Source organism: Nicrophorus vespilloides, unplaced genomic scaffold (genome assembly GCF_001412225.1).
Source record: "Nicrophorus vespilloides isolate i.1.1-1 unplaced genomic scaffold, Nicve_v1.0, whole genome shotgun sequence".
Taxonomy (NCBI): Eukaryota; Metazoa; Arthropoda; class Insecta; order Coleoptera; family Silphidae; genus Nicrophorus; species Nicrophorus vespilloides.
This window is the reverse complement of record NW_017100083.1, coordinates 166944-194870: the sequence shown is the minus strand read 5'-3', so window position 1 is coordinate 194870 and position 27927 is coordinate 166944. Positions and strand designations below refer to the sequence as shown.

General features: G+C 32.0%; 4 protein-coding genes across 4 annotated transcripts; 2 read left to right on the top strand and 2 right to left on the bottom strand.

Moving 5' to 3' along the window:
• Positions 1–456: 456 nt before the first annotated feature.
• Positions 457–13153, top strand: LOC108567046 (cilia- and flagella-associated protein 57). Its single transcript, XM_017927241.1, has 10 exons — positions 457–668; positions 718–991; positions 8481–9539; positions 9587–9830; positions 9890–10032; positions 11040–11639; positions 11697–12389; positions 12446–12574; positions 12642–12885; positions 13061–13153. The coding sequence occupies exons 1-10, from the start codon at positions 457–459 to the stop codon at positions 13138–13140; spliced, it is 3678 nt and encodes a 1225-aa protein (XP_017782730.1). The 3' UTR covers positions 13141–13153.
• A 37-nt stretch (positions 13154–13190) lies between these two features.
• On the bottom strand, positions 13191–14376 carry LOC108567048 (ankyrin repeat domain-containing protein 40-like). The gene is made up of 3 exons (XM_017927244.1): positions 14067–14376; positions 13695–14011; positions 13191–13637 (listed from the first exon to the last, which is right to left on the bottom strand). The coding sequence occupies exons 1-3, from the start codon at positions 14180–14182 to the stop codon at positions 13330–13332; spliced, it is 741 nt and encodes a 246-aa protein (XP_017782733.1). The 5' UTR covers positions 14183–14376; the 3' UTR covers positions 13191–13329.
• Positions 14377–14588: 212 nt separating this feature from the next.
• LOC108567047 (ribosomal L1 domain-containing protein 1-like) lies at positions 14589–17312 on the bottom strand. The gene is made up of 3 exons (XM_017927243.1): positions 16162–17312; positions 15909–16106; positions 14589–15848 (listed from the first exon to the last, which is right to left on the bottom strand). Exons 1-3 carry the CDS (start codon positions 17225–17227, stop codon positions 14626–14628), a joined length of 2487 nt encoding a protein of 828 aa, XP_017782732.1. The 5' UTR covers positions 17228–17312; the 3' UTR covers positions 14589–14625.
• A 208-nt stretch (positions 17313–17520) lies between these two features.
• LOC108566985 lies at positions 17521–18573 on the top strand. The gene is made up of 5 exons (XM_017927156.1): positions 17521–17575; positions 17629–17790; positions 17842–17989; positions 18039–18382; positions 18438–18573. Exons 1-5 carry the CDS (start codon positions 17559–17561, stop codon positions 18571–18573), a joined length of 807 nt encoding a protein of 268 aa, XP_017782645.1. The 5' UTR covers positions 17521–17558.
• Positions 18574–27927: the final 9354 nt, after the last annotated feature.

The window sequence follows — 27927 nt, the reverse complement described above, 5'->3', positions numbered from 1 at the left end:
TTGAACAGACAAAAAATAATAAATAAAACGAGATGTATGTATGGGGTGGAAGAAGCCCTCGATGCGAAGGGAAAGAAGAAGAAAAAACTCCATCGGAGTGTAATAATAGAGGGAAGAAAGAGCGTTTGTTATGTCTAGCAAAAGAATGAAAAGAGGAAACTTTAGAATGCTATCATTTCCTTTCCGACTCGACGTCTTCCTGTTGTACTTTCCCCGTCTCGGAATATATTTTTTTTTCTTATACTTCCCAAACCCTCTTGCATTCGTGTGTCGTCTGCGAATTCGCATTTTTATTTGCCTTTAGTCGACGTTTGTGGGGATGAAGCCAGATTATAAGGGAAACGCATTTGTAATTTTATTTTTTAACTTCATTCTTTCATATGTTTATCGACCTAATTCGTCTCCTTGGTAACGTTGTTAGACGTTTTCTGTAAGACTAGTCAGTAGTTGTCAACGATGGCGACGGGCGTTCCCGCATTGCAACCTAGGTTGCTCCTAGGTTTACAAACCAGAGTACGTGGGAATGCCCATTACATCAGCGATGAGGAGGTCGTGTATCCGGTGGGAGGCGTCCTCTGCGTCCACAACATCAACCAGAAGAAGCAGAAGTTCATCAAGATGCCGGAAAAGGGGGCGAATATAAGCATCATTGCTGTTAGTCAGAACAGGTATACTTTTCGGATTATTGGATGCAGGTGGTGGGATTGATGGTGTTAGGAAGTTCGTTGCAGTTTGCGAGATTGGGGAGAAGCTCTCTGCGACGATTTACGATCCGTGGGTGTTTAAGAAGAAGAAACAGATTATTCTACCCACAGACAAGGAAGTTCAAGCCAAGGAAATCGTTGCTATTACATTCACTTATGACTCTAAGAATTTGGTGATAGTTACTGGAGAGCCGGAATGGTGCATGTATGTCTACAAAGTGGAGAAGGGTAAATTGGAAACTACATCCAGAGCAAATAATAGCAATGGTACTGGTACAGTTGTTCAAGTAAGTAAATCTATACATTGCCAAGTATTAATAAAATTACTTAAAAAGCATTTGGATTCTATGCACATACATTTTACAAGTTTAAATTATTGAACTTTTAAATTAAATATTGCTAAAATTAATTCATATTTTAAAAATTCTTTTTAAGTTTAATGAAATTCAATTATGAAGCAATGATTTCATCTTCAAAACTTAGTAATGTTAAGAAATGGATATACATTATATAATACAGTTTTACTATAACAAAATGCACTGATTTCGTAAAGAATATTAAAGACTAAAATTTTTGTTTTTTAAATGGAAAAAATATTTCAAATTTCAAAAGATAAATTTATGATACACATCTGGTCGTGTTACAATTACTAAAAGGAATTTCATGTTTTCATTTGATCATTTGCAAAGGTCAACAAATTGAACTTTTTTTAAATTTCAGAATAATTATTTTTTTGTTATCAATTTTGAATTTAATCATCAATTTTATTATATTTGTACAGTGATACCTCGTATAGTGCGGCATCAATTTTAGTTTGAAAATTAGAAAATTAGAAAAAATAAACATTAATTATAAAAAAAATAGTACATAAAATTACGTTTGCTTTAGGTTTATACCAGTTGTGGACAAACCGGGGTAAATTACGGTATTTGGGGTAAAAAGGGATTTTTTTGTAGGTAATAAGGACGTTTCGGAATTAATATTCTATGTATTGATAATGTTATGTAATTAAAAAAATAATTATTACAAAAGGCTATTTTGTCCTGAAATAACTTTTTAGATTTAGAAACAAAACTTGATTCAGAAATGATGTTATAAATATGTAAATGTTTTTTTTTTGCATAGACGAAAACTGTCGAAAGTTCAAAGTATAAATTATGTCCCGTTTTTGAAAAAAATAACCGTGCAAGAATAACAACAACAATAACAACAGTGGGAATTCTTATACGTATATTTTTGATGAGATCCATTCAACAAGTATAAGCATATTGTAAAAAAAAAATGTGATGTTACTCTTGTACGATTAATTACAATTCTTATGCCTGTTTTCGGGGTACTAATTATAGCGCATCATTCTGGGTCGTGACCGCAAAATTAAAAATGTGTATCCATCGAGGAATTATTCAGATTCTACTTGATGTTAAAAAATCCTGTTAGTTATTTTTTTTTCTCGACACATGGACATTTCTAATGGAATACTAATTTCGCCGATAGTATTTTTTAAATTACAGTTAGAATTCATGCACATCCAATATTTATTTGCAATCTGTTCTTTTCTCCACGCGCATTCGCATTCAAGAAATTCGTGATTGACCATTGATGGCATTACTAAATTACAACACAAATTATACGTTATTATCTTAATACGTAATTGTTGTTAATCAATAGATTAAGTACAGTAATTTTTATATGCAAATTCTTTTTATATATTTTTTTCTTATTTAAAATTGTTTATAACTGCTTTGAAGTTTACAGCTAAATGTAAAACAATATATGAAAATGACAATAATTATTATGTTTATTACTACAATTATCTAGACAATTTATAGTAAGAAAATGGGAAATTATAAATTAATAAAGTATTATTTGCAATGTTTGTAAAAGGGTGGTAAATATCAATTTAGATTGGATTAAGGATAATTCAAGTAGCAAATTGTGAATGATCGTATCACAGGATCAAAAAAGCTCTTAAACTCGTTCGATTTATATGATCGTTTTATCCCGTTTATCGTCGGATTTCTTATTTGTCAAGCAAGGGGTAGTGTATCTTGGAGAAGGAAGTTTTTGGTGTGCAGATAAAAAGCCATTGTCCTGTGTCCATTTCGCGTGTTTCCTTTTTCACCCCTATAGTGAATAGAAGAACAAAGCAAGTTACATAATAAACTATCAATAGACCATAAAGTTACGATAAAATGTTTGTTATAATGACTCAGTCTGCAAGTCGATAAGATCGTTGGATCATCCTTTCTCTCCTCAATATTATTATATAATGTCTTTTATCTATCTCAATTCACTCAATGTATATACAAATTTTTATGAAGTTCAATTTAATATTATTGCATATTACTTTGTTACTTCCTCGTTGTCTTCCATATTTAAACTAATTTTGTCTTTTTTTTAAGCAAAAACTTCTTTATACTTCTCATTATTATTACAAACTTTTTTACTTGCTCACTTCTTTCGTAATTTATACCAATTTTGGATACCTTTGAATATGAATATTTATGTATTTTAGCTCAACACTATTATATAATATTTTTTTTTTTATTTTCTCATTTCCTTTAATGTTTATACCATTTTGAATGAGAATCTGTATGTATTTACACTTAATATTATGATGTAATACTTTTTATACTTGCTTATTTATTTCAATGTTTATACCACTTTTGGATCCTCTTCAATACGTTTTATTATGGATTTTGGCTCAATTTTATTATCTAAATACAAATTTCTATGAATTTTGGCTCAATATTATTATAATATTGTACTTTCTTTTACTTGCTCACTTCTTTGTATGTTTTTACCACTTGTAGATCCACTAGGATACAAATCTTCATAAAGCTAAGCTCAATATTCTTATATAATACTTTTTGACTTAATCACTTGATTCCATATTTACTATGGATCTATTTTAATATGAAGTTCAGCTCAACATTTTTTAGTTGCTCACTTTCTTTCAATGTTTCTACAACCTATGGATTTTGATGGATACGTATTTTTATGAAGTTCATATTAATATTATGTTATTAATTCCACATTTTCTTCCATATTTATACCAATTATTTTTGAAGACAAAACTTTATGGTTCAATATTTTTACATAATTCTTTTTTTGCTTGTTCACTTCTTTCATTATTTATCATTTATTTATACCAATATTGATTCTACTTTTGGATCTTTTTGGGTACGATTTTTTTATAGAATAAGGTTTAATATTATGATAAATTATATTTCTGCTTGCTGATTTTATCAATGTTTATACCACTTTTAGATCCCCTTCGATGCGATTTTTATGGATTTTGACTCAATTTTACTATATAAGTACATTTCTAATTGCTTTCAAAATGTATACAACTTTTGGATTTTTTTTGATACAAGTTTCTATAGATTTTGGTTCAATATTATTACATAATAATTTCTTTTACTTGCTCACTTCTTTCCATGTTTTTATCACATTTAGATCCATTAGTATACAAATCTTCATAAAGCTTGGCTCAATATTTTTATAAAAATACTTTTTTACTTAATCACTTGTTTTCATATTAATTTCAGCTTAATATTATTATATAATATTTTATTTACTTGTTCACTTCCTTTAATAGTGATACAACTATTGTAAACAAATCATTATAGACGTGAATGCATCTGCACAGTTAATTTACTTTTGCATTTTTAATGTTGTTATTTCTTGAACGAGTGTTGCAAATCTACACCTAGATTCGAAGAAGTCGAGGAAACGAAAAATAGAGAGAGATAAAAAAAATAATGCAACTGGTGCGTGTCGCCGAAGACTGACTGGAATAATTGCAGATAGGTTTTAATTTGTATAATTATCAATGCTGCTGACGCACTGATGCCGTGCTCGATTCTTTCCACGTACAAACTTCTAAGGTAAAGAATCGGACAACAATTATTACGCTAAAACTATAAGTGTGTAAGGTTATTCACTTTGTTCTGTTTTGTATTACTCTGCTTACTAAACAATACTTAACATGTTAAGTAAATAAAAAAAAATTAAGCACACAATTGTTAACATTATTATGTAATGTTGTAATTGTATAATTATTATAGAATTATTGTCCGGATTGAGCAAAATAAAAAATATTTATTTATATAAAAATTATCAGTTTTTCAAGTGTCTTTTATAAAGTCCTCGAATAGTCCGGTTTCCAGCAGTGTTTGTTGTGTAATTTAAACAAAATCAATTAAAACTGTACAGTTAGAACTGCATTTAATTAAAACATTTAAATTTAGATTTGCATAATCAGTGAAAAAAAAATAAATTTTGTTAATAATTATGTCAACTATTTCAAACATTAGTATTTCCTATTTAAATTCAATAACGTACAATTTACCAAATTTATGCTGATGTAAAATTCTTCAGTTTTAAACCAAATTTAATTTAAATCAATTAAATAAATCCAGAATGTTCTTAATTTTCTTAAGTGTGTATGCTAATATGATAAGTCGATATTTTGACCTATTTTTTTTTTGTAAAATAAATCCTAATAATACTTTTTTTACTAAAAGTTATACATTTTAATTGCAAATGTTTATATTGTACTCGTTTTATTAATTTTGTGATCAAATACTTGTTTTCAATTTGATTCATAATTCTTAGTTTATAAAAAAACATCAGAAATTACATTTATTAATTAAAATGTCCATAAAATTTTAAATTGAAAAAAAAAACAAAGTAAAGATATTTTAATGAATTTATTCATAATTCTCAGTTAATAATAACGTGAAACATTCCATTTATAAATTAATATAAAATTATACTGTTTTATACAAAAAATCAATTTAAAACCAAGCAGAGACATTTTAATTAATTTTTCATTCGACTTTAGAAACAAAGCGAAATGCCAGCGCGTAGAAAGTCTAAATCTAAAAACAATGTAGTTCTTGTTCTTGTAGCCTATTAATATTTAGCACAATGAATCCAACGTTCTTCGTTCGTTTAGAAATTTTAATGAACCTGAAACACTGACTGACACAACCAGTTCAGTGTCTTCTTTAAATTTATTATTTTGTTTCTATTATTTTTATATGAATAATTCTTACATTAACAGTTCCAATAAAATTAATTAATTAATAAAAATTGAATGGAAATACACAAATTTTGTTTATTTGTAAAATAATTCTAAATCAAATCAAATTTATTTAATTCTAATGAAACAAAACGTGGATATGACTCAATTAAATAAGTAAATACGAAGTTCAATGCTTTCTTTAAATTTATTTTTTTGTTTCTGTTCCTATTAGTTTTATATGAATAATTCTTACATTAATTTTGATTTATTTCATTTAAACAGATTTTTGCGTTTATTTGATATAAATTGGGACAAAAATAAAAAAAATGTTCCAATAAAATAAATTAATTAATAAAAATTGAATGGAAATACACAAATTTTCTTTGTTTGTAAAATAATTCTAAATCAAATCATAATTATTTAATTCTAATGAAACAAAATGTGGATTTGACTGAATGAAATTAGCAATAAGTAAATCCGAAGTTCAATGCTTTCTTTAGATTTATTTTTTTTGTTTTTGTCCTATTAGTTTTATATGATTTCTTACATTTAAATTTTTGCTTTTATTTGATATAAATTGGGACAAAAATAACAAACAAAAATGTTTGTAATTGAATTAATTAAATCCGAATTTGTGGGTACGAAAACTGGGTGTGCATGGAACAGGTTTAGAACATTTTAATGAAGCGAAATGCAAAATCGTTGTACCATTTCATTGTTGCTTCTTTTTTATTTATTTAGTTAGAGCCCGTCCAAATTGCCAATAGTTTATTGATTGGTGGACGGGGATGAACATGTACATGTACATGTATAAAATCCGGACGGTCGTCGGATTGTCCTACCGCAATTTCAATTAAATTTAAAACAAAATTAAAGCCTCCTCCCTCCAGGCCATCCCGACGTCCGGGCGTGTCGGCATTTGCAAATTTCTCTCCAAAACAATTCCCCGTAATTTTGAACAATACTGTTTCCATGTTACCGCCATACACACCGACTGCATTGTTAATTGCGACATTTGCATTGAATGCAAATGCACAGAAAAACCGAAAACCTCCTCCTCTTCCTCATCCTCTTCTCCACCCAAAAGCACTCCGCGTGTCTGGATTGTCCACGCAACAAACTGCACGATAAACAAACGAATTCACATTGAATTCATAATAAAAACAAATATTTCATTGAAAAGCTTATTTATTTATCTTTAATTTGATTATTAATTTATATATGTGCCACGTTTGATTATTGAGAAATACTATATAATGTGAAGACATACATACATCAAAATTCTTAAATTTTGACAACTTAATACAAGCTAATTACAATAGTCATAATTAAATCAGTAGATGACTTGAACTATATATTCCTTTATCTTCAATTAGAGTGTTAATTTATAATTGTGTAATGTTCCGTTACTGAGAAAAACTATAAAACGTGAAGACACTACATTTTTCAAACATCATGCAATTGTTAAAATCGTACAGCTGATTACAAGCAAACGATAATAGTCACAAAGATCTCAGCAGATGCTTTGGAAAACCTATTCATTTATCTTTAATTAGAGAATTAATTTATTTTTATGTAATGTTTGGTTACTAAGAAAAATCATAATATGTGTAAGCACTGCATTTTCCAGTCTTTAAATTTTAATTACAGGAAAACTGTACAATACATCAATGTCTCAGTAGACTGATTGGAAAGTATTAATTAGAGAGTTAATTGATATTTGTGCGATGTATGCTTAACAATGAAAACGATAAACAGTTTGATTTTTAGAAAACTTACTCAGTTATGACGAAAACATAAAATGTGAATAAACTTTTCATTTTATAATTACGCAATAATTAGTATATGCATTATAAAATGTTAATTAATACTGTTTTGTTTTGTATTAGCATTTACGTTTCGAAGAATTTTCAATTATTTTTAACTTTTTATTCAAATTTCTAGAAAACTATCAATATTTTTCTACTATGTAACAAATCTATTTCTCTTTTATACATATGATATAACTGTAGAATAAAATTATATGAGAAACAAAGAGGATGAACCATTAAAACTTAATCAATTTAGCTTTGGTTTAATTTAACTGCAGCGCCTCGGAATTTTAATAACAATAATGAACAAGATTTTCCCTTCGCCGAGTGCATTAAATAAACCATAAACTTAGAGAGTTTGCTTTTCTAAATGTAGGAAGTAGCAGGTAATTGCGAATTGCAGCTGAAGCATCTGTCCAGTGGCACTTTTCTCCGCCGTTTTCCATTAATCTTTCAATAGGCGTGTAAGTTTCCACCTGATTTTCCGTTAGCAAATGGAGTGAAAATTGCTGCAGAAACCATAAATATTTAATTAAACTGTTTAAAATGTTTGACTTATCTTAAGAGCGTTGATTACTGGCTGCCCTCCCAGTCCACATCTTCGTGCCGACGAACGATGCAAATTATTTGCACGAACTCTCTCCTCTCCTTCTGCTGCTAATTTAATTTTCCAATAAAACAAAATAAAAAATCATTTAGTCAGAAAAACTAAGAATGAATTTAAATATTTATTGAATTAAGGTTTAGGTTTCTAGGAAGTTAATTTTAAAGATATATTAAACACAAGTGTTTGCATTTATCATGATTGAAGTAAGATTTCATAAGAATCACCCATTCAAGTACAATACTCAACATATGATGTTTAACTTAAGTACATATTCCTATATCTGAAAGTCATTGTAATTCCTATAACTGTTTTATATTTGATTTCAGATTGCTTGTAATCCAAATGATCCGAATCTCATTGTTTTGGTTGGAGCAAGTCTCTTCAGAAATCTGGCTTGTTCGGAAGGAAACTGGAGGCAGTACGGATTCAACAAAGCCGAGAACATGACATTCACTTGCGCTGCATGGATATCCCAAGATCGCATCCTCTGCGGAACTGTGGACAGCAAGATAATATTCTTCGAAAACGCCGATCTTAAGGCAATATTTCACATGAACGATCTACCTATGATGGTGTTGAAGCAAGCGGAGGAAGGCGGCTCCGCTGCGAATATGCTCGAAGGCGAACCGTCGACGGTGGTCGGAGGAGGCGGGGAACCCCTGGAGATATCCGCGATGGTCTCGATAAATAGGGGCTTCCTGTTTGCGTTCCCCAACGGAAATATACTGTTCTACGAGAAGGAGTCTCCGAATCGGTACAGGAAGAGAAACGTGTTCAGGATCCCCGACCATTCAATCGAACGCGGCGAGGAGGAGATTACAGAGATCTTCGAGGAGTTTGCCAACATTGATTTGACCACCGTCAACACGATCAGCATCAATGTGTCGGAAGATCGGTTCATTGCTACTTGTAACGAAACGCAGATCTACACTATGCGAATCTGGGGACCGGACTTTAGCACAGCCGGTGAACTCTTCATGTCTGAACTGGGATTTCCTTTGCATCATGGTCCGATCGGAGCAGCTGCGGTTTGCGCTTGGAAACCCATATTTATGACCACAGGCATGTGGGATCGTAGCTTGCGCGTCTGGAATTACGAGAATGAATCGCTGGAGTTGATCAAGAAGTACACTGAGGATATCTTCGGATGCAGCGTTCATCCAACAGGTTTATACGCCGTTGTGGGTTTCTCAGATAAACTTAGGTACTTGAAGATTCTCATCGATGACTTCGTCTGCGTGCGGGAGTATCCAATTAGAGCTTGCAAAATCTGTAAGTTCAGTACGCTGGGACATCTCTTTGCCGCGGTTAACGGGAACGTCATCCAGGTCTACTCCAGCATCACCTTCGAGCACATGTTCAACCTGAAAGGGCACAACGGATTAGTAAGGCTTCTACGTTTAACCAAACTTAAATTTATGATTTAATTTAGGTCACAGGACTCTCCTGGGTGCATGATGACTACAAGATCGCATCCTGCGGTACAGAAGGAGCCGTGTATGAGTGGCAGATCTCAACCACTCGCAGGATCTGCGAGACCTTCATCAAGTCATGCCAATTTGCCGACGTGGCAATAACCGCTGATGGTAAAACCAATTATTGCCTCGGTACAGACGGGAGAGTCCGGGAAATTGTCAATTCCAACGTCCAAGGCGATATCACGGTTACCGTTAATGGTAAATAAGCTTTTTGAATTGATCAATTAAGAAGGATTTATCAAAGATTCTCTACGTAGGTCTGGATGCTATCACTCTTGCAAACTCCGATGGAATGATCTTCGCCACTGGTAACAACGGTGTTCTTTACTCCGTTCAGATGCCATTCAATGATTCAAGCACTTTCAATGAGTACGTCGTCCACGCAAGCAAATGCAATGCTGTAAGTCCACTAATTGCTCTCACAGTTAAATTATGATTGATTTGTTAATGATTTGAAGCTATCAACAATCTTTGCAAGTATGGTTGGAAAACCATACCCATCACATTTCTCAAGCATTTCTTGAATATGATTTGTTCTATTGTATAAAATAGGCAGCTTAAAAGACATTTTGAATTTGAGATTTTTTTAACTTATGACCTGTGATGTAGTACACAATACAGTTTCTATATACATAAAAGTAAACTTAACTAATAAAACCGACTATATGTCTTATTGTACGCTACAATTTTACATATGTCAAGCAATAAAATGAGAAGGAAAGAAATATTATAATTTATACACTATTTCTTTTGTATATTTTTCCTCCAGTTGAAGCTGTATCCAATCCACTGGTGGTCCTATAACTTATATCTAATTATACAAGTCACTCGCAGTGACATCCGATATTCATAGATATCAGTTATATAAATTAGAATAAATGAATTAGAATTTTATACAACATTTATTTCAATCTTAATGTAGCTTATCTTCAAATTCTTTAATACTTTGCTTTTCCGATAGTTATGAAATGTATTTTTTAAATTTATTTATAATATTAGCTTGAAGTATGCAATAATGAAATTGGAACTTTTAAAGAAATTAATCAGATGTTGGGTGTACAGAAAGCATTATAGTATTGGATAAATTGGTGCAGTTGATTTATGTGAATGGTTATTATTCAATAAGGATGTAACTGGTGTGAGATACTGGAAAAGTTGCGTAGGCGAAAGAGGGAATGCTCTTTTAAGTGATGAAGACATCAGTCAATAAACGTGGGCAGAAAATTATGCGCAAAACATGTTTCTAAGGTAGTTGAGAATCCGGAGATTCATTTTTAACGAAGCTGAATTGAAATGAACAAAACATATCAATGATAGTAAAACAATTCGTTATTTATTTTTCTGTATTTATTTTAGATTTTAGTAGTAATTATGATAGCAATTAATATAAAATATTTTGTTAAATAGTTGAGGATAACATACGATGATAAATTTGTGGTGAGCACATCAAACAGTTGTGTTTGTCTGTGGAAGATCCTGAATGCAGAAGGAAAGCAAGTGAAACTGGACAAGGAGTTTTCACCTTCCACAGAGGTGATGATCGAACGTTGCGATTTGGTGGAGAAGATGGGTCTCATTAAAGATTTGCAAGTGCGAATGAACGAGCTGCAAACGGAACACGCTTACCAGATGAGACAGAACGAGGCTGCTCATAATGCAACCATCAAGGAAATCCATGAAGGCTATTGTCTGGCCATCGAGGAGCTCAAAGAGAAGAACGAGAATCTCGAGCAGGAGCACAACCAGGAGATAAGTAACATAAACTTGGAGATAAACAAGATGAAGAGCGGTCACGAAATGTTCGTGCAGAAGCTCGAGGCTAACTACAACGAGAAGCTCATCGTCGAGTATGATAAGTTCATGTTGCTCGAAGAGAAAATGGGAAGGATGAGAACGCGTTACGATAATCAGCTGGAGGATTTGGCGGAGGCGAAGAGGACTTCCGAGGAGACCATCACCAATAATTACGAGCAACAGCTACGCGAAAAAGAAGTCCATTTGGAAGAGGTATAATCAGTATCTTTGCAATTTGATATTGTGGCGATTAAATAATGTTATTTGTAGCTTGTTGAGAAAATCAATCAAACTGTGAAGGAGCACGACGCAATCACGCAGCAGATCGAAGACGATGCCGATCGTGAGATCTTCGAAATAAAGAGCCAATTTGAGAAAGAGCTTCGCGAGGAGCAGGATTTGAATGTGAAACTGCGCAGCGAAACTCAGGCTAGTAAAAAGAAGTTGCAGGCTTCGCAAAAGAACATCGACGATCTGAATCATACCGTGCACATGCACGAGATTGAGCAGCACAAGCTGAAGACGGTAATCTTTGGTTTGGAAGGTTCCATCGGTGATTTGCGTAAGGAGATTGTGGAAAGAGATTCGACAATTCAAGATAAAGAGAAACGAATTGCGGAATTGAAGCATAAGAATCAAGAGCTGGAGAAGTTCAAGTTCATATTGGAGTTTAAGATTGATGAGCTGAAGGCCCAAATTGAACCTAGAGATAGGACTATTCGGGAGCAAACTGAGCAAATCAACGATATGGTTAATGAGCTCGAAAACCTACAGAAAATCATCCTTAGTTTGGAGCTACAGTTAACCGAATTGAGGGAAAAACTGAAAGCCGCTGATAACGAAATTAAACGGGAAATTGTCAAGAATCGAGCGGCCAAAGCGAGCTTGAAAACGATCAAAACCGAAATCCATAACGCGAGTGGTTTATCCCAAGAAATACCCAAGTTACAAAAGGCTGTGCGGGTATTAAAAGGCTTCTCTGTTAATCTTACAAATGTTATAATTGCTTTCGTTTCAAGGAAATGTATCACAAGTACAATGCGGATAAGGATTTCGCCATCGCGCATGCTGAAGACAACGAGGCCAAGAAGGAATTCTTGAGGCAACGCGACTTCTTGGAGCGGACTGTTAAAGCGCTGAAATCGCAAGTGCGTATACTTCATTTACTGCTCGCTCTGTGTGAGGTCCATCTTTTTAATGCCTCTGATTTTTAAGGTCTCGAAAGCTCAAGTTTATAGCGGAGAGAACCTGCGATTGCTCGAACAGAACTCTCTGCTAATTACCGAGACAAACAATCTGAGGAGGAATTTGAAAGTCGAGCGAGGCAGCAACAAAAAGATGAACGCCCTCCTCGGATTGAGCAAACAATGCAGCCTCGCCGAATCCCAGAAGAAGTTGGACATGGCCGTTGCAACGAGAGAAGAGATTCGGAATGAATTCAGTGCTAAAATTGACGTGAGTACAAGTAGCATTAATTATTATAAATCAAATGATTCCTTAATCCTTAATGAAGATAAAACATAAGTATTGTTATGCGTCTATTTACTAAAAATTAAAATGATAGGGTTAATAGATAAACCAAAATGATTGTTGGTATAAATGATATTAATTTATTAATCACATTTTACAGGAAGATGAGAAATCCATCGCGATATTGCAAGATGAAAATACACGACTCCTCGAGAAAATTACCGAAGACAAGAATGAAGATTGACTTTATTATTCAAATCATCTCACTTTTTTAAATATATTTATATACGTATGTACAATTTACAAAATTTATTGTTCCTGTTCATTTTTGTACTAAGCAGTGCAGTTTTATAAATGTGTAGAAGCTCTCGTTTATTATCTCTGCTGCACTACAATACTTGTGAAATGTTGTTTTCAGTTTGTTTTCTCCTTTTCAGTACAAGATTTTCTGATCTTTGCAAGTGGATATGCTTTGATATGAGTTGTTCAGTTTATCAAGAGTAATCGGCGTCTTCAGCACGATTTCTAAGCATTGGAAATCCGTCAGCCTTTTCACATCGTTATCTTTTCTGAGCCTAGTATTTGGTAGCTTTCGAATCCTCTCAACTCGCGTCTCGGAAATCTCCAACTCTTCGCAACATATATGCAATAAAGTGGAATAGGTGAGTTTCCAACGCGGCATTTCGATTTCTATGAAATCCGGATCGGACGAACCGAAGACGCGCACCTTAAGTACTAAATCTGAAATCAAAAGATGTTGAGTAATGTGTGTTATTAGGAGTTATTTTTATAAATAACCATCAGTTTGAGATGGTAATGAAGTTGTTGGGAGTGATGTGAAATCATGCCTGGGCCTCAATTTAGGTGGAATCTCAACTTGTCCATTCAAAGGAGCATTCCTAATGTAATTTGGGACAAATTTAGTGCTGCTTTCTTCCTGATAGTAATTATTTGGAGTAATGGACTCTCCTAGCAGTGAAGCTATATTCTGATGGTTGCACACATTCACTGGTTTCTCTCCTTTATCATTCTCCAGTTTTGAATCAGCACCACTGTTTAACAGTACCCTAACAACATCTTCATTGCCTCTCCTACAAGCCCAGTGAAGAGCAGTCCTAAGAAATTTCATGATATATTTAATCAGTGAAAGAAAGGTTATGTTATAATTACCATCCATTCACTGGGTTTTTTGAATTAACATCAATGTTTTGAGCTATCAGAGCTTGCACAGCATCCAAATCTCCCATGCATGCTGCCTCTCTGAAGCGCTCTTCCAAATTAGCCATAATCCTATATTCTGTATACTACTTTTAGCACTGTGCAGAACATACTTCCACTATATGTGAACTATTGATCCTGCAATTCATTTAAATTTTGACATCTAGGGTCACCTGTAGTGCCTTATCTGAATCTTTGATACGCTCTACTATGCATTATTTAGTAAAAACGCAAAAGTCCATGTGCGCCTCGCGTAAAAGCAAGAAATAATAAATGCATTCCACTAAATCAAAAGACATTCTACGAGTTTGCGCTTTAACATTTGAAACTTAGATATTTTATTAAATCACAGTATTTGTAAACTGAACAGATAATTGTAACATAAAATGTTTAATACAACTAATTTCAAAATCGATACTGGACAAAGGAAGGTAATAGGAAAAAAAATATTGATCAACAGCAAGACTAAATGCATATAATCAAAATATATAATACACAAACTTAAACAAAATTAAACTACGTTCTTCTTCTTCTTGTTTTTGCCGGCAGGACTGTTCATCTTCTTTTGAGCACCATTAGCAGGCTTCACTTTTTCGGATCCGCTCTTTGTCAAAACCGTGGCGTCCTTTTCAGAATTCTTTCCTTTCTTACCAGCATTTTTATTATTCGCTACAGCTGGAACTGCCTCAACTGGCTTATTTTCAATCTGTTTTCCCTTCTTGATTTTTTTGGGTACATTAGTTGCTACGTTGGAAACTGCTTCACTCTCGACTTTCAATTTCTTCGCTTTTTGAACAATTTGTGCTTTCGGTGACATCAAAGTTTCTTCAGTTGCTTTTATTTTCTTCCCTTTACCCATCTTTTCAGCAACTTTCTCGATAATTTCTACTTTTGTTACTTCTTCATTAGCTCTCTTATTTTTCTTTCCTTTACCTTTAGGTTTTTCAGTAGTAACGTCACTCTTGACTTCTACTGGTTCTTCAATAAGTTTCGCATTCTTCTTGCCTTTACCTTTCGTTTTCTCAACAATCTCTTCACTCTTAGTTTCTACTACTACTTCAATGGGTTTCGTATTTTTTTTACCTTTACCTTTCGTTTTCTCAACAATCTCTTCATGCTTAGCTTCTGCTACTACTTCAATAGGTTTCACATTATTCTTGCCTTTACCTTTTGTTTTCTCAGCAACCACCTCACTCTTGGTTTCTACATTAGGTTTCAAGTTATTATTCTTGCCTTTACCATTCGTTTTCTCAGTGATAACCTCATTCTTAGTTTGAACAGTTTCTGCATTAGGTTTAAATTTTTTATTGCCTTTACCTTTTGGTTTCTCTGTGATCACTTCACTCTTGGTTTCTACAGTGGGTTTCATATTTTTGTTGCCTTTACCTTTTGGTTTCTCAGTGATTTCTTCATTTGCCTTTTGGGTAGTTTCTTCATTTGATTTCTTATTCTTCTTACCTTTGCCTTTTGGTTTCTCTGTAATATCTTCCTTTACAATTTCTGCAGTTTCCACAGAAGGTTTTTGAACCACCTTTCCTTTAGGCATTTCTGGAGTTACTTCATTTGATTTAACTCCTTCATTGGACTTCTTGGCTTGCTTGCCTTTAGGTTCAATGATTTCCTCATCTGCTCCAGTTTGCAATTGACGCTTATTTTTACCTTTTCCTTTCTTCTTCTTTTCAACAGGTAATGCTGCATCTACATCAACCTTCCTAATTTTGTTGGGAGCTTCATCTAAAAATGATACATTTTAACAATGACTAAATATAACTTCAAGTAATGTATATATCATACCTTCAACATCTTCCTCTTCTTCACAGTCCTCATCATCACCCAATGATTGTTCTTTTTTATTTCTAACAAGAATAACTTCACCATGTGGTTTGACAATAACTTCAGCATCAGTAAAGGTGGAGAGTTCACCTCTAACATCCTTACAGGCTTTAGGTAACTTACGTTTTACAACAGGTGTTACCACATCAGAGCTGTTAGCTACAAATCATATATAGTTAAAAATAAGTTTGTGTAAACAAAAGAAGTAACTTACCAAGACTCAAATACAGAGGTATAGAAACACCAGTTGGTGTCTTCACATACATATTCCTAATGTTATCATGGCCACCTGGGAACACAATATTCAATTCTCGAACAACATGGTGCAGATTCTCAATAATTTCTTGCTTCTTCATTAAATGATGACCAAATTCAATCAGGTAAGAATCCCTTCCATCACAAATTTTCAGAGGAACCATTTTCAATGATTTCTCCACTTGGTCCTTCAAGTTACTTGCTCTCATCCTTACCATTCTGGGCATTTTACCTTTCTTAATAAACACTGCTCTAAACATTGTCGAGAACTGATTTGAAATTGAAGCATCAACGAGGAAACTATCATACAAATCAACCAATCTTCTTTGATTCTCATATTCTGCATACTCAGTTGATGCTGTATAAAATGGCATAATGCACTTGATATTTGTAATATTGTGCATCTCAAAGATCTTCTCATAAAACTCAATGGTTTTATCAACATCCTTAGGTTTTTTGTAATCTTTCACTATGAAACAAATATCGCTGTTCGCATTCAACTTACCATGTTTCAATGTTATCCTCTTAATCATAGGATTTGCCTCAGGTACTTTAATGCATTTGATTTGCAACAAAAATCTTTCTTCCTGATCATCGAAAAGCTTAACTTTGTCATCATTTTCAAGAAGATGGAACAAACTATTGACTGCAGATTCAACAGTTTTGGAATCCAATGCAATACTGTTTGTGTTCTGCTCTACAACTTTTGTTGGACTATCAACAGTTACCTCAGCGGGTTTCTTCTTCTCTGGTGATTTAACTTTATTCTTATTCTTCTTTTTCTTTGTTTTCTCTTGAACAATCTCTTGAATATTCTTAGGAGCTTTTTCTAACTGATTCTGCAAATCCTTGGCTTTAACCAGATTTTTCACAATCTTCTTTGCCTTGTCTACATCCACAGTTTTCTCCTGTTTTGCTTTTTTAATAACAGATTTGACTCTGTTCTTTGGAGAATTCTTCTTTTCCGCAGTCTTTATGACATTGGGCTTCGCGGATTTTTCTAAGTTCTTCTTAACCTTTGCCATTGCAAATTTCGTTCAAATTTTAAAAACACACGTGTAGTCAATCAACTCAAACTGAGGTTAAGATTTGGTTTGGACGCTTACTTTGTAAACGTTATTATTATTTTCAAGTGTTACCAACTAATAAAACACTGAACTAAGTTTTGTAATATGTATATTTTTAAATAGTTTTTAACATCCATTTATATATTATACAATATTTGATAAATTACAAAGAATTCTTCAAAATAATATTAAATTTATTAAAAAAATAATTAATATTTTGAAAAGTAAACTTACGTATAAAGTTGCCTATAAGTAAAAGTTATAGGTTATATTTATTAGCTACTTAATAATGGATTATAAAGAATTGTAAGTTGTTTTTATTAATTAAAAGTAATCAAATTAATTATTAAATGTTGCAGGGCTTCTACAATTATACATGATCACAAATATCCAATAGTTAAATTCGAAATTGATAAAACTAAGCTGTTCAGATGTTCCAGATCTGATAAAGAAAATGCAATGTTTATAAACAAATTAAACAGTTTAAAGGCTGCTTTACGTTTATCCAGAGTTGAAAGGAGGTGAGTCTTGCAAAAACTTTTAAAATTGCATAAAAATATTGTCATTTACAGATGTGCTCGATGTAAAGCAAACTGGTTAAAAGATAAAAGGCTAGCCCATATGACACACCTTGTTGGTACAAAGTTCCAGACCATGGGTTTTGGCAACAAAGAAGGAAAATTCCTATACCCAGAAGAAATATTATTCCTCTTAGAATCTGTAATAATGACTGCACATAATTGTATGATTTTAAATAATATTCTTTTAGAACAGAGCTGAAGTGTTATTAAACAATATTCCAATGAACATGATGCAAGCTTACCAGGAACTGCTTAGTTCAGTAAAACAAGTGAAGATATATCAAGTTTATAGAGAACTAGTGTTTAAAGGTTTTAATCTAATCAAACATATGCCTTCATTAAAAATCAATGAAGTAGAGGATGTGAGGGAAGAATCTGAGAATAAAAGAATTAAATGTGATAAAGAAGAAACTAATGAAATGAATGAGGTTTTTCTTAGATTGCAAGAAACTGGTCCTAAACTTAATGAAAGGGTACTTAATAAAGAATGTGACTTTAAATTAGCCAATTCTCCTTTGAAAATACACGTGATGTGAGTATAATTCAATAGTGATTATTAAGAGATAATTGAAATTTTGTTTATTTAGGTTTAATAAAGAATTGGATTCGAAGATTGGATTTTACAATGATTCACAGAATAACATTTATTGTGGGATTGACCAGGAAATAACTTTCAACACATTCACCAATTTTCAAATACCATTTTTAGCCATTGAAAATTAAAAATGTATCTTATTCTACAATTTAAATAAATAATAATTTATTTTCCAATATTGAATTCAGTCTGTAAACATATCTATAAGTAAATATTTCTAACTGTTTATGTTAGAGTTACAATTAATGATGTAATAATATACATGTTTTGAATACAAAAATCATATCAGATTTAATGTTCGAATTGTGGAATTCATTCAATATTCCAGTCACATCTTCGACTAATAAAAGAGACCGGATCGACGGCATTATTAATTGATTTCCCGAAATTGGAAGTGTTGCATAACATTCACATTACACATGTTCTGTGTAGGATCAGAGGAGACATGCATTCGCTTTTTTTATTAGCATCTTGAGCGATGTCTTTTTATTGGACGGCATCGTAAATAAATCCATCATAAAAGTCCTTGATTGCATAACAGTACCAAATGAAATCCATCGTTTTTAGCAATCTAGAATTCCTCCAGTTGATCTTTGTTTATGTCACACACATATTATTATGTCATTAACATTACTTCTGATTTTGAAGCTAAATTATGTTCAAGAAGCTGCAAACAATATAATTCGCATTAATCACTTCCCAAACAATAAACGACGAAAGTCTTTTTATGATATTTACTTTTTTTTAAATCTAAATTGAGACAGAGAAAACGATGCGTGTGACATGAATAGCTGAAGAACAATTATTTTTGCACCGAATTCTTCACTAAACAGAAAATTACATTTTATAACCGCAATTTGTGGCGCAGTAAAAGAAAGCACTTAAATTCTTTCTCCGGTCTCGTCCTTGTTGTCCTCGTCCGGAGGATCCAAATGCATCGCAATCTACGAGTGCAACAGAGAAAGAAAACTATCTGTTCTCGACTCGTTATTATTATTACATCTTTTAATTGCCTCGTTAACGAAATTCAGTTAGCTATAAGCAAGAGCTGAAATAGGAATAGAGCAGAAAAAAAAGTATACTAACCGTCGGTAGAAAACCAAATCTATTACTATATAATAACACTCATTAAAAACTATATGCAATAGATTATATTAAAATATTTCATTGCTCTCTTTCTTTCTTTCTCTCTCTCTTTCTCTGTAAGCACATCTAAGGAAATTAGATTTGAAATTTAATAACGAGGCGAAACAACAGTCATTAAAAGCTAAGAGATATACAGAGAGAGAAATGGGATGACCTTTTATCCTGTTCTTCGATAACTTTGCTTTTATTTTCAACTAGGTTCTCTCCTCCGGCGGACAAAGAAAGACGTACCAAAGAAATTGCACTTTCTACGAGATCAAAACTATAATTATAAGATCAAACACATTTTGCTATCGATCTAATTGACTTACATTGCAAACGAGGGAAATTTCATATAACATTTTTTTTCTCTCTATTGTATTACCGTCAATTATATCCTTTTAAGTAGATTTCAAATCAGCATCTGCAATTCTTAAGATTTTAACTAGTTACCGATTATAAGGTTCTTCATAGACATGTGGATGTATGTAATTTTATACGTTGTTACTGTTGCATATCACAATACAGAATAGTGCGGTTTCAATCAGTCCGGATTCAATATACAGTGGAACCTCGCAAAACAAATTGTAAGAAAAATGACTCCAAAATGGAACGCATTATTGTATTGGGGAAAATTGTTTCATTATACGAGTAAAAATCCGGAAATTTTGGAACGGGTTATGCGAGGTTTCACTGTAGTCCGATTTGAAAATAGTATACAAAATTATTTATATTTCATACACAAATGATCGGTTTTTCCATTTATACAGTCAATAGGGTCGTATTAAGGTTATCGTGGGCCCTAGAATCCAGACCTCCTGCCCTCTTACCAGCATCTACTTACTTAACTTGACAACTAAATATGTATTCTTTAATCTTAAATCGAATATTTTTTTCGTGGGTCCCAAACATAACTGCAAATTCTCGTGGGTCCTATGCAATGTTATTAAGTCTCTTTGTGCCGTTTCTTTACTTTTTATTTAGTTCTTCGATTAGTCCTGTTTCAAGAAGTTACTTTTATATATTTTTTTTTTAAATATAGCAGAATTTTTAATAAATCCAAGATGAAAAATACAATTTGTTATGTAAAGAATGCGTGTTACGAAATGTATCGACCAGTGCGATCAAAAGTCGATTAAATCGATATTTAATTGGAATCGCGTGGAATAATAAATCTACGACTAATTAATGCTTAGGTTACCGAACATCCGAGCTGTGTATGCATTTGAAAGCCAATTTGATTCATATAAATCATTGGACGTAATTAAAGTGGACTCAACAAAGGTAATTAATTAATGAATGGGCTTCGATCTTCTCTTCTCGGAGCGTTTAGAAGAATCCGGATTAATTTCATAAGTATTCGTGTCAACTGGAATTATTGCCGACGGTGCAATAAATAAAATGGTTTTGTTGGTTCTCGTCCCAATTCCATTCCAAATCCGAGTTTACCATTAGACAAATAAACGGTAATTATTCTCAGATTTTCATTTCAAGTTTACTTGATTCGTTTATGCATTCGGATTGAGTGCAATATTAAAAGGACAACTAAAGTAGCGTCCACTCAACACGGACGCTTCGTGTTTATTTTCAGAAGACTCGTTAATAAATTACTTTCCGTGATTACGGTTTTCATGTTTATTAACTGCTAATTAAAGTATGCATTTTAATAATTATAATTTTATTAACATAATAAATTAATAAATTTTATTGATTATCGTCAAGTGGACGAGTGTACGGATTCTTTACAGGATAAATCATGGGAAAGTTTTTGAAATTTTCAATCAGGTTTATTGTGAACCGGACAGATCGAAGCCGCACTATTTGAGTTACTAAGTTTGTTGTTTTTAAAATATAACGCTTTTAATCGTGAAGGTGAAACAATTTGGTTTCATTAATTTTTATATGCAATTTCCTGTTAAAAATCACTTTTTGTCAATTTGAAAATTATCCAATTAAATTTAGATTTTCTACTTTTAATTGCAATAAAATATAATTTTCTTATGAGATCTCTAAATTCAATATTTGTCTGTGGTCCCAAATTCAAATTTCTCTGTGACCCTAAATTCAAATTTGATTGTGGTCCCTAGTAATAGTTCCTTGTGGTCCCCAAATCTTCAATCTATGTAATCAAAATAATCTTACAATTGCTGACAGTAATTCATCAATTCGAATTCTCTCTTTGCTTAGGATCACCAGAAATACTTTGAGAAACAAATAAAGTATTAAAACATAAGTTTACGAGCATTTAATTACCGATGATTTTAATGCTTGAAAACGAAATACAGACGAACGTAAAATATTCGTTCTGAAATTAACGGATGTGATATGTCCATAAATCATTGCTTAGTCTAGTCTGTTGTAGAGACGGCTAATCCAAATCTAATTCCTTCACTGCTCGCTTCAACCTGTTATCGCATCTATAATAAATCTTCGAGGCAAGAAATACTCTGTTCACGGTTTCATTTTTACATGTTTTGTCTTCAACTTGAGCAATAGAAGCATCGTGTAATTGGGAATTATTCTAGTTTTGCACTTAACAAGTAGTAGATATCATTGAAGGAGTAGTAGTAAATTTTATTGCATTTTCCTATGAATCACTTTTATGCGTTTATAATGAACGTCCATATGAAATTAGTATTATTTATTTTTAATTTGCCATTAAATATACATCATAATTTAATTTAAGGTATAATAACCTTGATTTACTTAGAAAAAAGTCATTTTTAGTCAAATTAATAATTTTAGATTTTAGTACAAAATATCTAGTAATTAAGTAAATAAAAAATGGAAGTAATACAAATCTAAAAGTAAGCTCACTGGAAAGGCCATAGTTTTATCTTTATTATACAAATTAGAGTATTAATTAACATGGGTAGTTAACCAGTAATTGAATAAAATGTAAAGACATGTTTTCATAAGAATATATATGAAAAAGTTCATTTTATTATTTTGTACATGTCTTTACATGAAACAAAAAAAATACATAAATGTATGTTGATTATTTAGATAATACGTAAATACATGTAAATCAAAATATAACTTTCTTCCGAGTTTATGGAAATTCCATGTATTGAGAACGAGATGAAAGTACCTGGACATTTTTCTTAGTACATAGTTATTTTTTTTTCGTTGTGTCTGTTAAAGTTTCAGTAATATTTCGAACGATTCACATCTCGAACTGCCAACTTCGAATTTGTTGCACGAACCCAAACCGAAAACCATAAATTACGCATTGTATGCAAATCGTGGAAGAACGCGAGACGTTTTTTTTTTGTACTATACACTTATGTATTTTTTTTTTCTCCTCCTTCTCCTTCTTATTCATACTTGCATTAATTTCGAGGATACACTATTATTTCCACTAATCTAATCCCCATCGGGGTCAATTTGCATGCAAAACTTATTCCCAGATCGTTGCATGCAAATTGAACACAATTCCACTTATGTGATTTTATGTTCTGACGCGTTCGTTTCTTTTTTGTTTTTTTTTTCGTACACTCTTCCTGCATGACTTTCAGTTTAATTTTGGCTACTTAAATTAAGTATAATTGATGTTTCAGATCGTTTCCTTCCATCCGAAAATCGTAATTAATAGCGTGAGATATATTAATAATCGTCATATCGTGAGTTACAGTTAAGAGGCAAAAATTTGGTTCAGTGAAAGTCCTCTTCGTACACTGTATTAATTACGATCGTAATTTCAAACCAATTAACTAAATAAAGGTTATAAGCAATTTTGAAAAGACAAAACAAATTTCTTTCTTTATTTTTTTTTATCATGAAATAATTAATGGCAGTTAATTTAAATGATATATTAGGTTAATTTTTGTATTTTTTGTAATAACTTCTTAGATATTATTTTTGATTAATATATCAATATTAATAATGAAAAATATTTTTGACACGACATTGATTTGTTAGGTAAATTGGTTGTCATGGAAACTAAACTGACAGATGCAATTGAATTTGTCATTTATGACGTTTATGTTTATATTATGTTAGCTCTTATTATTTTATACATGTTTATGAATCTAAGTCATTAAGATTTAGAACAAATACCACTTAGGAAGATCCCATAAATAATCATTGTGTAACGACTATTGTTAATGTTGTTAATGTTGTGCACAAACTCAAAGGTACAATCAATAATGACCTCTAATATGTACATCTGCCTAATTATTTAATTATTAGGGAAAGTTAGTTACTATCTTCCCTTATCAAATATTGTACTCCCACTATGCTAATTCACTACTATATAACAGGATGTTTATGTAATACCTAAAGTAATAGTCCTAGCTAGTCGCTAGTCCAAGTTAATTTTAGTCTTAGTGGAGAGTCCTCCCGAGTCCTAGTTAGACTCATAAAAACCCTTGTAACAAACCTAGCAACTGGAATCTAGACATAGAAATTATTAATCATTTTATAGTGATTAATAAAGTGTTTATTATTATAAACACTCTTATTTCTTTAATAATTCGTCTTATTTCTCGTAAAATACCAATTTATAAATTTCCAATGATTAATATACAATAATCACCAATCTGTATCAAAGTCGTCTTATCCATAATAGACTCTATGCTTAGGACCCACGAGAATTTTAAGGGGCCCACGAAAATTATCCGACGTTTTGTTATGTATAAACGTTATTGTTTATATTATGTTAGCTCTTATTATTTTATACATGTTTATGTATGTAAGTCATTAAGATTTAGAACAAATACCACTTAGGAAGATCCCGTAAATAATCATTGTGTAACGACTATTGTTAATGTTGTTAATGTTGTGCACAAACTCAAAGGTACAATCAATAATGACCTCTAATATGTACATCTGCCTAAATATTTAATTATTAGGGAAAGTTAGGTACTATCTTCTTTTACCAAATATTGTACTCCCACTATGCTAATTCACTACTATATAACAGGATGTTTATGTAATACCTAAAGTCCTAAAGAGTCAGTGTTAAAGTAATAGTCCTAGCTAGTCGCTAGTCCAAGTTAATTTTAGTCTTAGTGGAGAGTCCTCCCGAGTCCTAGTTAGACTCATAAAAACCCTTGTAACAAACCTAGCAACTGGAATCTAGACATAGAAATTATTAATCATTTTATAGTGATTAATAAAGTGTTTATTATTATAAAAACTCCAACTTTACCTCTAGCATTCCTTAAAAGCTCCACTAGGACTCCACAACGTCATAACTACGAGATATTCCACAGTGTCCAGAGATATTTGAATCCCGGGACACGACAGTTTATCATAATGTTTATTCATGAAATATATTTAAATTAGAATCTATTCAATTGGTTAATATAGCCTACGATAGCCTTAATACGTCTCTGATCTATTTATTATATAAATTAAACACGTTGCTTAACTTGTAAGAAAAATTATGGTAAAAATAATGAATTCTATATTTGTATGTTAAAAATCTACATTAAGAATGCATAATTCGAAATTACGTTCATAATTAATGCTACATTACTATTGTTTTATAACGGATTCAACGAGATTCGTACTGTATCTATGGATGATATCTCACGTACGAATTAAATGTAAGTGGAATAATATGAATTTTGGTAAATATTGTAATTAAAAGAAAATTTTCACTTTAAACGTTATTCTACTATTGTTCTCTAACGGATTCAAACGGTATATGTGAATATTCACAGTGGCGTAGCAATCAGAGGTTTAGGGAGTGAAGAGCATACGGGCCCACAAGCTAATGGATGCAAAAAAAGTTGTTTTTAATCATTGCCACTTGAAAACTATTTAACTGAGGTCCCAAATTGAAATATGATATGACCACCAAATGTAAATTTACAAAAAATAAGTTGTTTTTTTAATTGACAGTTAAAACCCGTTTCTCTAAGGTCCCAAATTAATATTTGATGGGACCCACACATTTTAATTAGTTTGAGTCTTGCCAACAAAAATTTGTCTGGGGCCCACAGAAAAATTAACTTCGGGTCTATGCACGTCTTGCTACATCACTTTATAACTTATATACAAATTAAAGGTAAAAATGAATGAATGAAATTAGGTTTGGCAAATAATGTAATTGAGACAAAAAAAAGGAACAACTCGAGGAGAGCATTAGAGTTTGTCTTGTAGACCGTGAAAATACTGGCATTATAATTATTATTAGTCAGTCACATTTCACTGGTTGCACATATTAATAGGATTTTCATTGATTTAGAAAACGATGCAAAGAGAGAAAAAAGAACGAACAATATTAAAAAAATAAAGTATAAACTTTCGCGTATTAAATGCTGCCGGAAACTTCACTTACTCTTTGTTCTATTTCGGTGTATTAAAATGTATATTTCAAGTGTAATTAACTTCTTGTGTAATTAAATCACGTTCGTGCAATTCACGTCTTTAAAGTATATGCAAACAATCGGTAACCTTGTGAAATGAAAGGACAATGAATTTAAGTTTTTTTCTTAAATTGTTGTTAATTAAATATTTAAATAATATATAAGTAATATTTGATTGAAAATCATCATGTACACATTTCACGTATCAAATGTATTAATCTTTTCTGGAAATGTTATTATGTAATTATATAATTTTAGGTAAGAAGCTCATAGACAGTCACGGATTAAATATAGTTGTGGCCCCTAAGCAAATTGTATTTAGAGGCCCCAAATAATAATTATTTTAAAGTGCTATAGGAAAATGTCTTGACTTGTGGGCCCCAATGGGCCCTTAGGTACGTGTCTCATTGACTCGATGGGTAATCTGCCATATTAAGAAAAGATTTCACAGGTGTATTGGTTGTCATGGAAACTAAAATGACAGATGTACTTGTATCTTGTTTTGACATAGAATACTTATGACAACTATATTTACCTTAAAATGACACATGCCTCGAACTGTGCGGATGCAGCAGTATAATATGTAAATAAAATTGATTTAATATTATTTGGTATATATATAAATGTACATATTTACTAGGAAGTAGTTAGTGATGAATAGCGGTAATAAAGATATATTCCAATTTTCGATTAAGCCGTAGAAATGAATATTGAAAGGCGAGAGCAAGCAAAAAGAGACGACGAATCGGACAGAAAGCAATAAATTACTTTACTTACGAAGCGGCGACAAAATATCGCAATTAGATGAAGTGAATTAATGCGCTGTAAATGCAAACTTTATTCCACATTTCATTGGTTTTTTATTGTCATCTCGTTATCATTGTAATTAAAGTGGTGGAAACGCGTTTGCAAATAAATGCATGTATAAATAAACGGAGCTGCGTATAAACGCGAATGCACATGTGGATATCTCTCGTTAATGAAGCAACGTTTAATATGAAATTACAGGTAATTGGCAAAAAGGACGAAGAGAGAAATGCTGACAAGGATGTTAACGAAAAGAAGGAGCACGTTTTATTTTGTTGGAATTGAGAAGAGAGCGCCGCAGAACCAATAATTTAATTTTCCACTTCATTAAAAACGAAAATAGAAAAACCCACGATTCTCTTCTTTTATTTATTTTTTTTTTGGTCTGCCTTTTCATCACGTACCGATCTTCCGAACAATTCATGTCAGTAGGTTAGAAAGCCTGGATCGACGAATCAATAACTCCGGGAAATAATCGAGATTCGATGAAACTATTTCTATACTTTTTACTAAATTACATGCAAATAAAACGTTACTTACAGTTTCTTTTCTGGACTTATTTCCGGACCAATCCTTATTAGACTGTAAAGCATTAATTAAAACGGCAATTATTCAAGAGTAATGAAGAATTTATTCTAAAAGTGAGTAGATTGAAATGGTAATTTCGCAATTTTTTTTTTCGCGAAATTCCTGAAATGGAGAAATCGCCTGATTAATCTTGCGTAATTGGCGTGGGAAGTGTTTCCTTTGATTGTCGCAGGTCAGAGTTTCATCCGGAAGTGGAGGAGGTTAAGAAAAAAAAAATATGTACTGAAAGAAGTGAAAAACTGGAGGTGCAAACGTTAAGGTTGTGGTCCCACATTACTCTTCAGATAAAAATATAATGCGAGATCTCCTTATGCTTTGCTTTAAGTTTCATTCTTTCTGTCTTCATATCTCGTTTGTAACAATACGTGGCTTATTAGTGGAACGCACTTCTTTCATGCTTAATGCCTCGTTAGGAAGACCTTTCTTTGGAGCTGGTAAAAATCTGAAATCATACGGATCTGACTTATCCTGAGAGTATTTTTTGCTGCCATTAACCTATTACATTTTCCACATTATTCTACTTGAAACATTTACAAAATTTCGAGATTTAACAATATTTTTCATGTATCATTTAGTGTACAATTTACAAATATTTTTCAAATTAATAATTAGTCAATTAAGAAATAGTTTTTTCTGTTATTTGTC